Source organism: Adiantum capillus-veneris, chromosome 25, assembly GCF_014529385.1.
Source record: "Adiantum capillus-veneris isolate H3 chromosome 25, ASM1452938v2, whole genome shotgun sequence".
In the NCBI taxonomy this organism is placed as follows: domain Eukaryota; kingdom Viridiplantae; phylum Streptophyta; class Polypodiopsida; order Polypodiales; family Pteridaceae; genus Adiantum; species Adiantum capillus-veneris.
The window spans coordinates 16,809,010-16,825,295 of NC_140955.1; the positions used below are offsets into that span (position 1 = coordinate 16,809,010).

Genomic DNA, 16,286 nt, shown 5'->3' on the forward strand with positions numbered 1-16,286 from the left:
GAAAAATTAGAGCACCAATGATAAGGTTAACACCAAAGAGTCCACTGTCTGGAAAAATCTCAACTTTGTTTACTTCATCAATAGCATACCCTGTCGTCGATGGAGTGACATAACTCCTCATTTAAGGCTCCAAAAATTAATGTGATCAAAGGGACATAATATACAGAGTTGGGATCGGACTGGGTAGGAGGTGTCACCCTCCCCAGTAGGCTCATTGACACTTCTAGTGGCGAAGCCCTGCCAAATTTTGGACAAAATACCTACACTTAGGTTTTTTCGATAAAAACCTTCACAACTCCTAAGAGAAATGAAAGAGATGCGGAGGAGCACCTCCGAGCAAGGCGCACGTAATTCGCATACCCAGTGGGAGCTTCTCATGATGAAGAAGAAGAATCAGAAGCAGATGATGTGCCTATTGGCCCTATAGTAATCCCACAGCCAGCCGATGTTTATGTTTTTGCATTGGATCACTACACGGCTGATTGCTTTGTGGATGCTAATATCAACAATACTACACTGGCAAGGGGTACTTTCAAAGACACCCATGGGAAAAAAATCCGCATTGATGTGCCCACAACCAGTTTCTTTGGGCTAACTAGCCTAAATCCTCAAGCATCATTTATTTGGGAAAGCCTATGCTTGGAAGTGTATTTTGCTTTGGCACCATGGGGCCCAAATTTACAGAGGGCATGGGAAATGTACAACACCCTCAACACCCAACTCCAATTCACTATTATGGATTTCCAAGGGAAGCCCCAAAATTTCAGGTTAATAAGGCAGCTAGTAAGCGAAGCACTTCACCTGCTAGCACATGATGTGCATTTCAACGAGAAGCAGCAAAAAGTGGAGTACCGCTATCTCACAGCCGATGTGGCAGAGCCAAGGTGGGATGAGCTCAAAGTACAAGACATTAGGCTGCCATTGTAGTTGTACATGCAACATTAATTTCCATCTCCCTTACCCCCACAGATGGAATGTGCCTGAAAAAACCATTGCAGTGGAGTTCAACACCAAGGTAGTAGCTAACAGTGGCACTATGCAAAAACCTTATAGCTCAAATCATTGCTAAAATTGTTAGGGGAAGCAAAATCAACATTACGAAAGGTGCAAGTAAATCCACACGCAAAATGAAGATGTATATGGGTGCTGTGCTAATGTTGACAAGGATTGTCTATACAGCACTTCAACAAGATCAATTGCTTGAGCCATGGGAATGGCCAGACAACCAACCCATTGGGTCTAAGACAATGAAGGGATCAAGGCCAGGGCCCAAGGCCAACCCAAGCTACTTCAAAGAGATAGGATGAAACAAGAGCTTCCAAACCCACAACACGAAGCCATACACACACCAAGGTGCACTCTAAGGCTACTCTAGGGTAGCAAAAGAAAAGGAAGCAGTCCAAGTGAGCGTAAAGGGCCTTCTTCCTCACAAAAAATATCAGAAACACAACAAGGTGATGATGACCTAGCCTTCAAAGAGGCGCTAAGGCATAGTTTATTAGAAACTCATGGGGCAAGTTTGGCCAATTACCATAGGCATTCATACGTACCATGGATGGCAACTATTTCATGACGCCACAAGAAGCAGAGATGGTAAGGGAACGGCTCGTGGCTTCTAGCCAAGATACTAGTGCCATCCTGCACTTCTCTGAGGCCATTACAGCTCTATGGTAGGAATGCCTCAAGGTGGAAGAAAACAAAAGGGCTCAGGAAGAGTTACAACAACAAGTTGAAAGGGACCACACTCGTCATCGGGAACGAGAGCAAGAAATGAAGAAGAAGGGCAAAGAAAAGTGCATGAAGGCACCTCTAAAATCCAACCAACCCCACAAGAGTCGCCTGTACTACATGATCCATGGGAAATACTGGCTAAAATAAAAGAATGTAACCAAAAATACATAGTTGTGCACCAACACCAGCTACACCAAGAAAGGTAGCAGGATTTAGCTCAATCACTGCAAAGGAATGTTGAAGCTATGAAACAAACAGCCACGTGTATCCATAGTATGGCTGAAAGGGTGGATGAATTTGCTTGGGGAAAGCAATTGGAATAGGAAGAAATGGATGAATTCTTCCAAGACATGGAGAATCAGTTAAATGCCACAGCACAACATAGTGCCCACCTACGAAGTGAAATTCAAGACTGCACATTGGGTCTAACATGGGCACTAGAAGACAATGAGACACTTCATGTCTTCTTTCATGATCTCCTTGATGTCAATGACACAAATCTCCAAGAATTAAAGAAAAATATTGATCAACTCCAAAGCTTTGGAGCACATCTACATGAAGCACAAAGAGAAAGACAACACTGGGAAGTGGAACACAAGAAAGCACAGAGTCAAAACCTGAGAGCTGTAAGAAACAAAGCGCCGGCTTGCTTTGTTCTTACACGATGCAGAAAAGAAATCTCAAGAGGCAGAGAAACAACTCCAAATCCAAGCCAAAGTCATACAAAGTTTGAGTGGGAGTACAAGGCTTGGATCTTTAGGATCAAGGGTGGGGAACATACCCAACATAGTTTATGACAGTCTCCAGCACTCTTTCGATATGCAAGTCAATGACAATGTGACGTTGCGCATAGAGAACCAATGGCTACAGGAAAAGCTCAAGGCTATGCAAGAAGAACTAGAAAGAGTAAAGCAAGAGCAACCACTTTTCAAAAAGCCCTCCCTCACTACAAAAGAGAAAGCTCAGTCGTCACAGCCACCACAAGCGCCCACAAGTCTAATAAATTCAAAGCCTATCGGTGATCCCTTAAATGAATTCCAATGGCATGTGTCTAAAGAATTTTTCATGGACCTTAAAGAGCGCCAACTGCCTATACTGGTATGAAAGAAAGATTTTTGACCTCAACAAACTCATTCCGCAAGAGGAGATGACTAAAAAGATAATGGAACTCAATATGCAGCGGCTCAGAGCTTAAATAGAAAAATATTTTGCTGACTGGGAATTCAATCACCCTGAGCAGGCGCAAGGAGGTTACTCCAATACAACCAAGATGAGCAGCAAGGAGATGCATTGAATGTTTCACGCTGTTTGTTACACCCATATGCACAAGCATATCAAATATTGTTTCTAACCATCAAGCTACATATGGTCTAACATATTCATACTTAGAAAAGTATAATTTTTTAAAACATTTTGCTCCAAAGTTCTTATCAACTTTATCTATATCTCATACTATATCTGCGAGCAGGCCATATAGCATGTAGAGATGTTTAATAATCTTTGCACCACTACGCATGGTTGATATTACATCCACATAGGTTCATAACTCTCAGGTTGCTTGTCTGAACTCACTCGACCAGTTGAGGATACTCTGAGGTTCTTCCAAAACACTTTGATACATCTTGTAACAAAGATGCACGACATAGTGTCTACACATTAATATATATAGTGACTATGCACTAGGTATTTATGCAGCATGTAAGTGGTTTCACAATTTTACAAAGTGCTTAATTATTACGTAACCCATCATTAGTGGCTACACACTTATGCACCATTTAGATGGATTGCATAACATTAATTCACCACCACAAATCATTGTAAGGCTACGTAAAATGAATAAGCTTACTACAAATCCATAATAGAAAAAGAAAAAAATTGATGATAATCACATTAATAGTTATGTGTGAATCAGCATGCATGCCCATGCCACATCATTCATTCAGAATGAATAGCACTCCATCTTAGGACTATACCATCTACATTTACCTTTGACCTCACCCAATCAGTCCTAAATCTACAATCATTATCCCTAGACATTGGTCGACCTCTCCGGATCAACATTCCTTGTAGATGAGCCATCCAAGTTTGGGCACTATAAGCCCTATAGCTACTTTGAAGGATCTACATATAACCATTTCACATTAATGCGTGTGGAGTGCAATCAAATTCTCTCAACCATTGCATGAAAATTAGACAAATTCTTTCAAAACATGCCTTAACATATTCATTCATAGAAATATTTCATACATTACAAGCAAGGGTTAGAGGGGATGGAAGAGAGAGCCAATCATACTTCTAGAAATTACAATATACTTAATTCATTGCAAAAGAAAGATACATGGGCTATTAGGGAGAGGAAATCTATGAGACCTACTCATCATCAGTTTCATCTATGACCTTGGGCTCATTTTCTCTTGCTTCCTCCTCCAAGAAAGTCTTCCACTCATTATCAAGAGTGTTGACGTGTCTCCTCAAAACATCTCCCTCTCTTTTTTGCACAAATCCCATATCCTCCCACAAGGATATGGTGGCATATGTAAGCATTGTGACATCATCAATGACATCCACCCTTGCAAGCCACCTCTATGTTGTTGAGAGTAGCCTCCATGCGTTCGGTGGATTGTTGTACTTCTAAGAATGCGAGATTTCTATTATGTTGATCTTGGATTCCTATGTAAAAAATCCAATGGTTTAGGGCTTGTCGCACTTTTTGGGTGTGTTGTAGTGAAGATTGGTGGCTCCCTTGCAATAGACACATTTTGAGTGCCACCCCTACGTGCTGCCATTTTACTAAAGTGATACTTACTTATTGATTGCACTAAGGATGACTAGAAAATTGGGTAATGTGTGTGCTTCAAACTTTATCACCCAACAATTCACAAAAGGGATATCTTCCTCTTCAATATCAAGAGTGTTTTTCAAGTCCATCCATGCTTTAATTTGATGATTACCATCCCAGATAATAAATTATTTTTCTACCATATGACTCCACCCAAGAATTGAGCATAACATCTCATCAAATGCCATGCCAACATTCATCATAGATGGACAACAATGATGATGATTCAAGTACATGGGCTCCTCTCTTGGAAAAGACTCAGAGATAATCAATTCTCTGAGACTAGGTTAATATCCATAATTAGCAATATAGCTTTGCTATAGGATATTGCATTGGTCATTAGAAGTATGGATGGTTGGATTGATTCATAGATTGCAAATGGGCAAGGTAGTAAGCCTATCCTCCCTGTGAATTGTGTGTTGCTCCAACCAATTGTGATAATTGAGGTTCTCTGTCAAACCATACTCCTCCTTGGTGGATTCTTGTGTGTTCTCTTCTTCTTGACATCACCTTCATTAATGATAGCATTTTCTTCTAATTCTTGTACTTGGGGGGGGGGGGGGGTTGCTCTACTTGTGTTCAAGGAGTTTCACCTTGAGTCGTTTGAGAGGTTGGAGGATATGGGGGTGGAACTTCACCTTCTCTTTGGGAAGACTCTTCTCCTTGAGGAGGAAGGGAAATAACATCGAGAGTAATAAGAGAACGCCCTCTAACCCTTGTAGAAACCATTGTATGAAGAGGATGTAGAAGCTATATTGTGCTAGAGATAAGAGAGTGATGCTTTATAATCTATAGAGATTAATATACATTTGATGATTGAGCGAATAGAAAACTAGATTACCTTAAGAAAAATAAATGGTTATAGAAGGTTAGATTAAGTTGAGAGCTTTTGATAATTATGCCACTAGATTGCATTTGATAGTTAAGGAGATAGAATAAATTTTAAAGTGTCTTTGTAAAAGCTTTTGATGATTCACAAAAATAGAAGGCGTTGTTCTTAATTATGGAGATTCTTGAATTACTGCCATATGGCACCTTGAATTGAGTCACACATAGATTAGGGTATCTCGAGATGCATGTTATATTCTCGATATGTGTGTCACCATTACTATGAGCAAGTAATAATTACATAAGAATAATTATCATCTATATGTCACGTAAGAATAATTATAATCTATATATGTACCTGCGTTTTGTGCCCTAACAAAAGCACATGCTCTCTCATGTGTCTTACACTTGACTTATGTCTCAAGCAAGAAATAGTTTTTATTTCATTCACCATCTTAAATTATTATCCTTCCTGAACTAACCACTTAGTCAGCACCGAGCTAAGAATTTTATTCGTATGCTCATCTTGTCCGTTTGCTTGTGGGTGATAGGGAGCTGATTTTATTTTAAAGCATGCCATGTGTAATGACGCCTTGCGTTAATACATGTGGCATACATACGTGGCAAGAGTGCCACATGTGTATACCACATGTATTAATGCCTTGTGTTAATACATGTGGCATGCGCGTCACATGTGCATGTCACGTCTATTAACAAGGCATGTCATTACATGTGGTACTTATTTCATTACATTTGTGCTTAAGTTTTTTAAAAACATGATATTATCAAGCTTTTCATGTACATATAGATGTTTAAGGAGTAATATACATCGTTAATAATGACGTAATAGATATCTCTTATATATATAATATATGTCTATGTAAAATTTTTTAATAAAAAAATATATCTTTATTTATATATATGCATGCCACATGTAATGACACCTTGTATCATTCAAGTGGCATGTACACATGTAATTTTTGACACGTATACATGCCACATCTAATGACTCAAGGAATCATTACACTTGGCATGTACACATGACACTAAGTGCACATGTGTATAGTATATATAATGATATTTTTTAAATTTTTTTTATTGAGTGGCTAGTACGTACTCAAAATGGATTTTTAAAAATCATACTTGTAACATAAGTAGCATGTAAGACACATGAGAGAGCATGTGCATTTCGTAAGGCATCAATATATAATAATCATATATAGTACTCGTAATTAGAACTACATGTATTTGTAATAAAAAGTAATATATATATATATATATATATAATTAAAAATATATATAATAATGATATGTATTTATACAATGATAAAAGAAATTATTTATATAATAGCGATATGTATAATGATATAATCAATATATCCATACATAAGAAATTATATACATATATAAATATAATGTTACAATAAACAACGATGTATATAAATATGTAGAATTATATTTATGAATATAACATTATATTAAGAAAATGATATATATAATAATAAAATATATAATAATGATATGTGTGTGTGTACTTTTAATAATGTATATATATATATATATATATACACATACATACATAAAGATAGAGTAAATATAACAAATTCTCTCTCCATATATATATATATATATATATATATATATATATATATATATATATATATACATGTTTGTGCGTGTGTATTTGTGTCATAAAAGACTATTTAAAACATCACTATTTAAGAAAAACATGTAAAAGATTACTTACATTTTCATAAGAATTAATGTTATGTTTCTCCTAAAATTATATCATAATTTGGGCTCTTTCCAAAGTCTACCACAACAAAGATGTGCTCATATTCCACCCCACACGATGTAACTACTACTTTTTCCAATAGACTTATGGGTTTCTCAATGTATATGTCAGCTAATTGAAGTTTCATCCTTGTCTTTCTCATGGCTGGTTTTTTCTACGATTCCCATATCTTTTTTGTGGCACTGGCTACCCCAACTCCACTATCTAGGATAGCTAGCATGTGTATCCTTGAAATTCCACAGGAATGGGTGTGTTACTCTCCTCACCCTCATAGTAATCACCCACTTTGTTGAGAGGCATAGGATCGTAGTTTTGTTTTGCACTTTCACTCTTTAGGATGGGGACCTTATCAGTGAACAGGAACATTAAATGATTTTTGACCTCTTTCCACAACTCAGGCTTAACTTTAAGTATGTGTGCCAAACGCAGTGTGCACATTCCACTCTAGTCCAAACTTATCTAGGAAAACCAGAGTCCTATACATTTCTACAATAGGATTGGCAAAAACATATAGTACCTTGTCTTCTGTGATGGTATGCTCAAGTGGATAATATCTCAGGTAGAAGAATTATGTTCCCACATCATCTTGTTTGTGAAAGATCATGGTGATATTGTCTAACAGGACTCTTTGAGTCCTCTTAGACGATAAACTCTATTGGGACTCTTTGAGTCCAAATAGAGTTTATCAGCCATAATCCTAGTTGTTCTGGTTTTGGTGGTTCTTCTTCTAATATCCTTAGCTCCTTGGGCATAGCATTGCCCAGGTTGTCTACCTCCTCAGGTTTTCTACAATGAGGTACATGCTTCCATCCTTGCCCATATAGTGATCTCCTTGGTAGTTAGCCCATGGAGTTTGAAGGATGATCCTTGACCTTGATGGCATAACGGTTGATAAAATCCTTGTAGATCTTAGCGCCATGAGTGTTCACCACCATGAGGTAACCCATCGTATTCAAGCTCAACTCCCATCGATGTAGAGTGGTACTAGGAGGAAGTAGTATCCATGTTGGAGTTAGATAACGTCTCGTGGGCTGTATCTTCCTCGATTCATGCACCCTAACTTGGGGTTTTAATTGTGCTCTCATGAGTGGATATTCTGCTTAACCTATCTGCTATGCTTTTAGTACACTCCTAATCTAAGGTGCATAGAGATCATACTTATGTAAAAAAGAAAACTTGTTTTACAGGAGGGCAAAATACCTAACCACGCATTTTGAGGCCAATGGCTCCGATTTCCTCAATGATTGTCTCCATTCTTGATTCCTCAATTCTGATTAGAATTACATCTACTATCCCACACACTCTCCAACTTCTACTACAGTCTGCATTCAACAAGCAATCTTTAAGTAGTATTTGGACTCTTTTCTAAGTTATGTACAATATGTTTGCTGTAATCTGCATTCAACAAGCAATCTTCAAGCAGTATCTAGACTCTTTTCTAAGTTATGTACAGTATGTACTTCAGAGTGTGCGGGGTGATAGTCTCTATTTCATTCTCTCACTCTCTTTTGCTCTCCAAGGATTCATAATATATCAATTGTGTTGGGATTTGAGCCTTTATCTCTACCCATAGAACATCTCCCTAATTTAGTCACACCAAGTCTAATCCTAGTTGTCATGCCATGTAGACAAGAACTCATGTGATGCACTTTTAGGTATGCACAGTCACCAAATTCACCTAATAAAGGGGCTGATCATAGCTACCCAATCTCACCCACTAGACTCCTTCAATCAAGCTCATTTGCCTATATAATAGCACATCATGTAGTTCATTTAATCTCTATTATGATTCTTAATACAATCATAATTAATCTCTACATTGTGTGCACTCTTGTCATTAAACTAACCTCTTTTACTTATGTTATTAACATGAATGCTACTTTGATTTACCGTCCATAGCTTCCCAACAAGTGGTATCAGAACATGTTAGTGAGTAGAACCTTCCTAACCACACCTAGATCCTAATTATTCTCTCTAATTGCTATAGCATTGTATAATAATTATTACCCACTAATTATGATACTAATTGAGCTTTGGATATATTCTTGGACAACATCCGTGAGTCACTTCCCTTCAAAATTAGCGTAGGCATCATTATAGTGTGTGTGTGTGTGTGTGTAGCTAATTGCATCATTTTAGCTCCTTCTATCTATACCTCCCTCCCCATCTTGCATTTATCTCATACACTTGATTAATCATTAAGCACGTTTAGATTTTGCATTCTCTTTAGTTTATTGCATTATGTGATTTATGCCTTGCATTCCTAGCTTCCTTCTCCATGACTATCATTAAGCATTATTAGTTGTTTTTTTTTTTTGCACTAAACATTCTAATCAACTCTAGGATAATTTCCACCTTCATCTAAGATAGTTAATCTCATTAGATTGCATGATAGCCAGCCCCTACAAGCTTCAAGTGTGTGCACTCCCTATAGGAACATTTCATCCAAAAGAAATTAACACTAGGTGGTAACCTTATGGGTCGAAAATTTGACCATTTTAGGGTCTTTTTTAAAAAAAATCTTTTCTTAAATGCATGATAATCTAATGAAATCCTTTCTTGGGCTTAAAGTTCAACACCATGTTGTAATGCAAAAATTAAAGTGGAGGTAAAAGACTAAAAAATATGAAAGTTGTAAGCTCCCAATTTAGATATACTCAGGTTTTCCTTCAAAAATAGGATTTGCGAGTACTGTTTGAAAGATCAGGTGATGAAAAAAAATTGCTATGCATAGTATGCCATTTTTTCTGAACATATTCAATGGTGTATATAACATTGAAATAGTTTCTATGTTTTAAAAAAATACATTTTGCTCTCTAGAATTTCACTAAGATACAATGGTCAAATGTACTCTGCGTGATGTTTTCCTAACTACTTCCAAATTAGGCACTAAAAATACATGATTTTGTGTTATGATTTGATCATGTACATTCATAAATCATTTTTGAAAGTACCTAAAGAATCAAAGGTGCCTCACTAGCATAACTTAGACTCTTGACTACTAGAGACACTATATTTCAATCATGAAGGGGATGGTTCTTCTTAATGAGCTTTCATATGACGAGCAATTCTCTTCACTTGGTGAAAGTTGTAAAAAGTTAGATTTAAGGTTTGCTAGGTTATTATCCAAGAAGTAGATTCTTGGTTTTTTTTTGTACATGGCTTTGGGATTACATCTTCTATTATAATCGACATCTTTTGTATTTTGACCTTGATGTCCGTGCCAACAAGGTGTTTTTAATGTCCCCCTCCCTCTATCCTCTCTCATTGGCTGTCAATTATACAAAGCTTGCCCTAATGGCATCCCAAGGCGGTGTGGCAATCCACACAAGGTGTGGACTACTCTCGAGGATTCTCACGGTGGTTCTTCTGGTGGACAGTATCAAGGTCATATCACTACCCAACACGTTATTCACTAGTCTTTAGTGTCCCTATCTGTTCAGGGATGTTGTCGAATTCTCCAAAACATGCGACATCTGCTAGCATTGTGGGCTGAAGCCATCCCATCAATCCAACCAACCTCCACATCTCTCTAGCATGGCTTCCCTTTGAGAGGTGGATTTCATTGGGCCAATCACCCCAATCGCTTACCCAAGCAAGGCCAAGTACATCTTAGCGGCCACTGACTATGCCACCAAGTGGAGAGAGGTCAAGGCTACCAAAGATAACACTCCCGCTCAGTAGCTAAGTTTCTTTATGAGCAAGTTTGATTGTCCACTAGAAATAAGTAGTGATCAAGGCACTCATTTTGTTAACAACACACTCACTACACTCTTCATCAAGTATCAAATCTTCTACATGCAATATTGCTCTTAATACCCCATGGAAAATGGTCAAGCTAAGAGCACCATTAAAGTGCTTATCAATCTCCATAAGAAAGCATGTCACCTGCATCCTACCACTTGGGCTCAGGCAATACTTGGCACTATTTGGGCTTACACGACAGCATTCAAAGCTACCACCTAACATACCCCGTCCCAACGAGCCTATGGACTCGAAGCCATTGCCCCATTTGGCTCCTCCCGCGTAGGGTCACTTCTTCTAGTCTCTCCATTAGCTTCCAACGCCTCCAAGCTATCTCGCCTCACTATTCTTGAAGAGTCTCGAATTTTAGCCTCTTAGGCTTTGAATGCAGAGCAAAATCGAAGAAAGACTTGGCATGATCGACACCTCAATAGAAAAATTGAAGAAAGCCTATGGACTCAAAGCCATTGCCCCATTTGAGTTCAATAGTGGATCCTCTTGCGTAGGGTCAGTTCGTCTAGTCTCTCCACTAGCTTCCAACGCCTCCGGCATATCTCGCCTCACTATTCTTGAAGAGTCTTGAATTCTAGCATCTTAGGCTCTGAATGCAGAGCAAAATCGAAGAAAGACCTGGTATGATCGACACCTCAGGCCACCAAAGTTCAAAGGAGGAGATCTAGTTCTCCTCTATCAAGCTCAATATCTCAAGCGAGCAAAGAAAATGATCCCCGCTTTGCAGGGCCCATTCAAAGTGGTTCATATCCTTTCTTATGGAGCAGTCCAGCTATAGACTCTGTCTGGTGGTATTCTTCCCTTGGTCAATGGGTCGCGTCTCGCCATTAATTCTACCTCCTCTCTTATAAACCTATGCTTCCCAACATTTACTCTCACTTCTAGTCCTTCCACATCCCTCCCCTTGCTCTAGTCTCAGAGTTTCGTTACCTTCTCCATCATACCTCTCGTGTTCTCCTTAAGTTTATAGATGAATGTGTAATCGTTTCTTATCTCTAGCTTTGAGATATACATCTATATACGACCTTGTCTCCCATAGATTGTATTTTGTCTTTTCTATTGAAGCAAGCAACGGTTCTATCATCATGTAATTTTTAACAATATTCCACTTTATTTCCACATCTCGCTCTCTCTCTCTCTACACGTACTTTAAGTTGAGCACATCCCCATATAGCTCCCTTCACTTTCTCTCTCACACAAACATGCTTCCCTCATCCACACATTCATATACAAATTTCATTTCTCTATCCCAACAACCCTCTCTCAACTGCATGAACAGAAGAAGGTTCTATGTCTGTTGGGAAACTTACTACCATACATGGCTTGATGATTACTGTCTGTGCCTTCTTCAACACTCCACCCCTCATCCTCTGTCCCAATCACATCGCCAATCATTCTCCTTGTTGTGTGTACACACATACACATAGACATACACATATGCATATGCACATACACATGTACATACACATCTACCCATGCATATGCATACATACATATAAATACACATACACATACACATACACATATATGTACGCATACACATGCATATCTACATACACATATACATACACATGCATATATACATGCACATACATATGCACATGCATTAGCACTTATGTGTGTTACACATATGTATTAGTGCTAATGCATGATGCATTAGCGCTTATGCACATACATGTTATGCGTATGTGTGTATTAGTGCTTATGTATAAGCATAATGCATTAGCTCTATCCAATCATCGGCTCTTCCCTTTGTTTAAGGCATCAAAAGCACCAAGTAGGACGATTCTGGCTCTTATCTTCCTCAGGTCCTCAAGGCCGCTGCAGCAAAGCCGTCAAAACTCTCCAAGGTAAACCCCCTTTTGATGCATTCTCTTTCCCGGCCACCCATAGAAGACTTCCACATTCACTTCATTGACCCAGCTTCCTACCCCTCCCTTTCCTATTTGATTACCCATAATCAACTTAGTTACATGCATCTCACTTATCTTGCTTCTACATCCTTACCCCTTGTTGAGTTTCCCCTATTAACCCATTGCATTCGACACTTTTCTGCACTCCTAACCTCCAATTTGATCACGTCAATTAGCCTGTGCTTCACTCTTCACTTCTCATCCGACCCCAAACCATCAACCTCCCCCTCTTGCCGAGGTCTTCCACTTACTACTGAGATCCTCCATCATAGCTGCGCATACTTAGATCCTTGCCATTCCTCTTACTCACATCACTCACAAATCTACGAGTTATGCTGTATTTTTTCCCCTCCTTTGCCACCCACCCTTTGAGGCTTCTCTTCCTAATATTATCTTAGCTGATCCGTTTCTCTGCTTATGCATGGGCAAACCACACCCCTTCCATAGCCTCATCTTTAATGCTCTTGCCACCCGTCGAAAGCGCTTCTCAGCACAACTCAAAACGCACTATGTTGCCTCAATTCACCCATCCGTACTCATCCTTCATCACTTTCTTTCTAAGCCACCGAGGAGCCCCACAACCTTGTAGAAAACTCATCATGTCTATGCTTGGACCTATCGCTTCCCCGCCTGTACCACCCCCACTGTACCTCATCAGGCTTCTTGATCTTCTTCACATAAGAGACCACGAGTCACGGCCAATACACCGCATCACCTCACACAACTTCCTCCATTTGAGTGTCCTTTCCGCCTCATCATGGTTTTCACAGAGCCCTTTCCTACTACCACCTCTCCTTCTCCACCATCATATGCCCAGACCATTATCCTTGTCACCACTTCTCCAATGGAAACATCAGCACCTGTCACTACGACAGTTTCACCAACTGCGTCACTTCCTGAACCCGCTTCTTGACCTAGTCCCACCGTCTTATTATGGGGACCAGCCTCTCGAGATCCAAACTTGCGATATCCTTGGGTAGAGTGCCACTGGTGACTAGGCCTTATCACACTTCGAGTTCTTTACAGCTCACAATGCCAATGTCAGTGCCATCCACGATCTCCGAGCTAACCTTCATATAGCCCTCCAGGAGCTGGATGACAGACAAAATCATCTTACAGCTTCGCTGCAAGGTTACCTCTCTAGAGGCTCGTCTACAAGCGACAACAAACATATGCTACCACTATGTCTAATATCTGCCCAATGATATCCGTTCTCGAAAATCGTGTCGTGCAGCGCGAGTCTAGATGCTCTTCGTCAGTGTGGTAGGCAAGTCTTGATGCTCTCCTTCAACCTCTCCAGTCCCAAGAACACCCCCTTCCACATCAGCACCTACACCGTCTTCCACTTCAACAGTGTATACTTGTATGCTTTGGCATATTGGCCGAGAGAGAGACCCACTGGTAGAGACATAGTGGAGAGTTTCTCCCTGGAAATCCTTGGTAAGGGCATTGATTGACTATGCATGCCTTCTACTGAGTGATCCCGACACAATGCTAGTCATGGCCATAGCCACCTCTCTAATTGATTCCTTTTACTAAGAGCGAGTTAGGGGCTGCAATTTTGGCATTGGATGCCTCAGCTTTGACAGTGGGAGCATGCCTCCATCCCTGTGTTCAATCCTAGTCTTCGTTTTCGAAATTTAAAGTGCCTAATGTGTAGTTCTACTCAATGTGAAGGCGTGGATATGCTGCAATGCAAAATCGGACAACGTATGCTCACCCAAAAAACCGATGAAGCTCGTAGAAGGAGCTCACAAAGCCGGACCATACGCGCGCAATGTTGGTATCGGCGCGTAGCTCTAGTGGGGGGCAACATGCTGCACTTCTCCGCACTCGATTCCAACCACCGTAGCACTCGTAGCGTCAAGACGAAGCTCACACACTCTCTCTCGTACACAGTACGCTCACTCACAAACTTCAAACTTGTTTTTTAAAATGACAAAATGTTTTTTTCATTAAGGTCAAAAAGTGGTATATATACCTTACAACTTCTCAAACCCTAAAGTTCCAAAATCAACCATCTACTCAATCTAACTATCAAAAATGGGATACAATCCGGAAACTTCTGTAAGTTCCAATATTTACAAGGTGAAAGATCGGGTTTTCCTCAATGAATGAATAATTACAAAGATAATAGTCTGCCGAGTAGTTAGATGCCGTGGGGTGTGTCCAGATTCTAACATCCCCCCCCCCCTCCTTGTTCATGTCGTCCCCGACATGGCCTTGATCAGCAGCTTCATCTTATCGTTTCCCGCATCTTTAGCAGTGATTCGTACCTTGCATGTAGGTTCAGCATTGTCGGGCCAAAGATATCTGTATTCATGGTGAAGAACCCCGTATAGAATGCTTCTTCAAAAGCCTGGAGGTGATAGGATGGTAGAAACATGATTCTTTGGTACAGCGCATGTATCACCTTCTTGGAAGGCTGACTTGACAGATCGTAAGTACATCTGTATGTATCTTGGAAGAAGAATATGCTGTCGGTCACTTGGCCCGGCTTGAAGGTCTCGAACACTGCTAGGATGGTTCTGCATATTTTTCTCATCATAATGCATGCAAGGTTAGGTGAGCCAGTGAAAAATTTTATGGCGCCCGTTAGGGTTTTCACCATGTATTGGACACTTATTCTCTCACCTGCCTTCACGCCCGACAGCTTTGGGTAATTCAGCCAAGTGGGTTGGCTTCTTTGCAAAATTTCTTGTGCCTTCCACGTCCTAACCCTTGGTAGAGGACAGAAGCTGAGGTTGTCTTTGATATGTTTAGGTGCCTCTACCAAGTGGATTAGGTATTGTGGGTACTTGGTAAGCCAAGCCTTCCTCCACTTTGGCTGAGAATCCACTATGAGCTTAACTCCTTCTGGCCTCGAGGTGTCTGCATTGTAGAGAGGTACCGTTGGCTCTTCTCTGATTCACCTGTTTACTGTTGCTGCTTCATACGTCAGCAATGGATATGGGAGAGAGGGTTGAAGCTACTCGCGCCTGAGATTGTTGGCGCCGATCTTCTGAATTGTCATAGATTTGAAGATTCTCTGCTCCCATTCCAAGGCTTCCTTTGTGCTTTCTCTTAGCTCTGCCTCTAATGCCTTACACAATTTTTCCTCCTCTTCTTGTGTTAGATCCTGTGGCTCTTGAGAGGATCCTGCTATGCTTTCCTCTTGCATGGGTATGTCCACAGGATCTACCACATTTTCGAGGTCGATGCCCTCATTGGCGGCTGGCCCTGAGCTTTCTGCCTTTGCTTGTTGCTGGCCTTTCAACTCCTCAATTTGCCTGAGGAGTGTCTGCTTTTTCGCTTCAGCTTCTCCGCTCATATTCACGAGGAGGTCATTAAGTTCAGCGTTTACTCTTTCCGCCTCCTTGAGCTTTATCTTTATGCTCTCCACTTCTTCTTGTAGGGCTTTTTGGCTGTCCTCCATTCTTGTTTG

The 16,286-nt window shown here is 40.1% G+C and overlaps 2 protein-coding genes and 1 pseudogene across 2 annotated transcripts; 2 read left to right on the forward strand and 1 right to left on the reverse strand.

Moving 5' to 3' along the window:
• Positions 1-307: 307 nt before the first annotated feature.
• Positions 308-927, forward strand: LOC147424483 (uncharacterized). Its single transcript, XM_086500469.1, has 2 exons — positions 308-347; positions 443-927. Exons 1-2 carry the CDS (start codon positions 308-310, stop codon positions 925-927), a joined length of 525 nt encoding a protein of 174 aa, XP_086356595.1.
• A 1,133-nt stretch (positions 928-2,060) lies between these two features.
• Positions 2,061-2,528, forward strand: LOC147424484 (uncharacterized). The gene has a single exon (XM_086500679.1). It carries the CDS (start codon positions 2,061-2,063, stop codon positions 2,526-2,528), a length of 468 nt encoding a protein of 155 aa, XP_086356805.1.
• Positions 2,529-13,573: 11,045 nt separating this feature from the next.
• Positions 13,574-16,286, reverse strand: part of LOC147424485 (uncharacterized) — a 34,480-nt pseudogene continuing 31,767 nt past the window's right edge.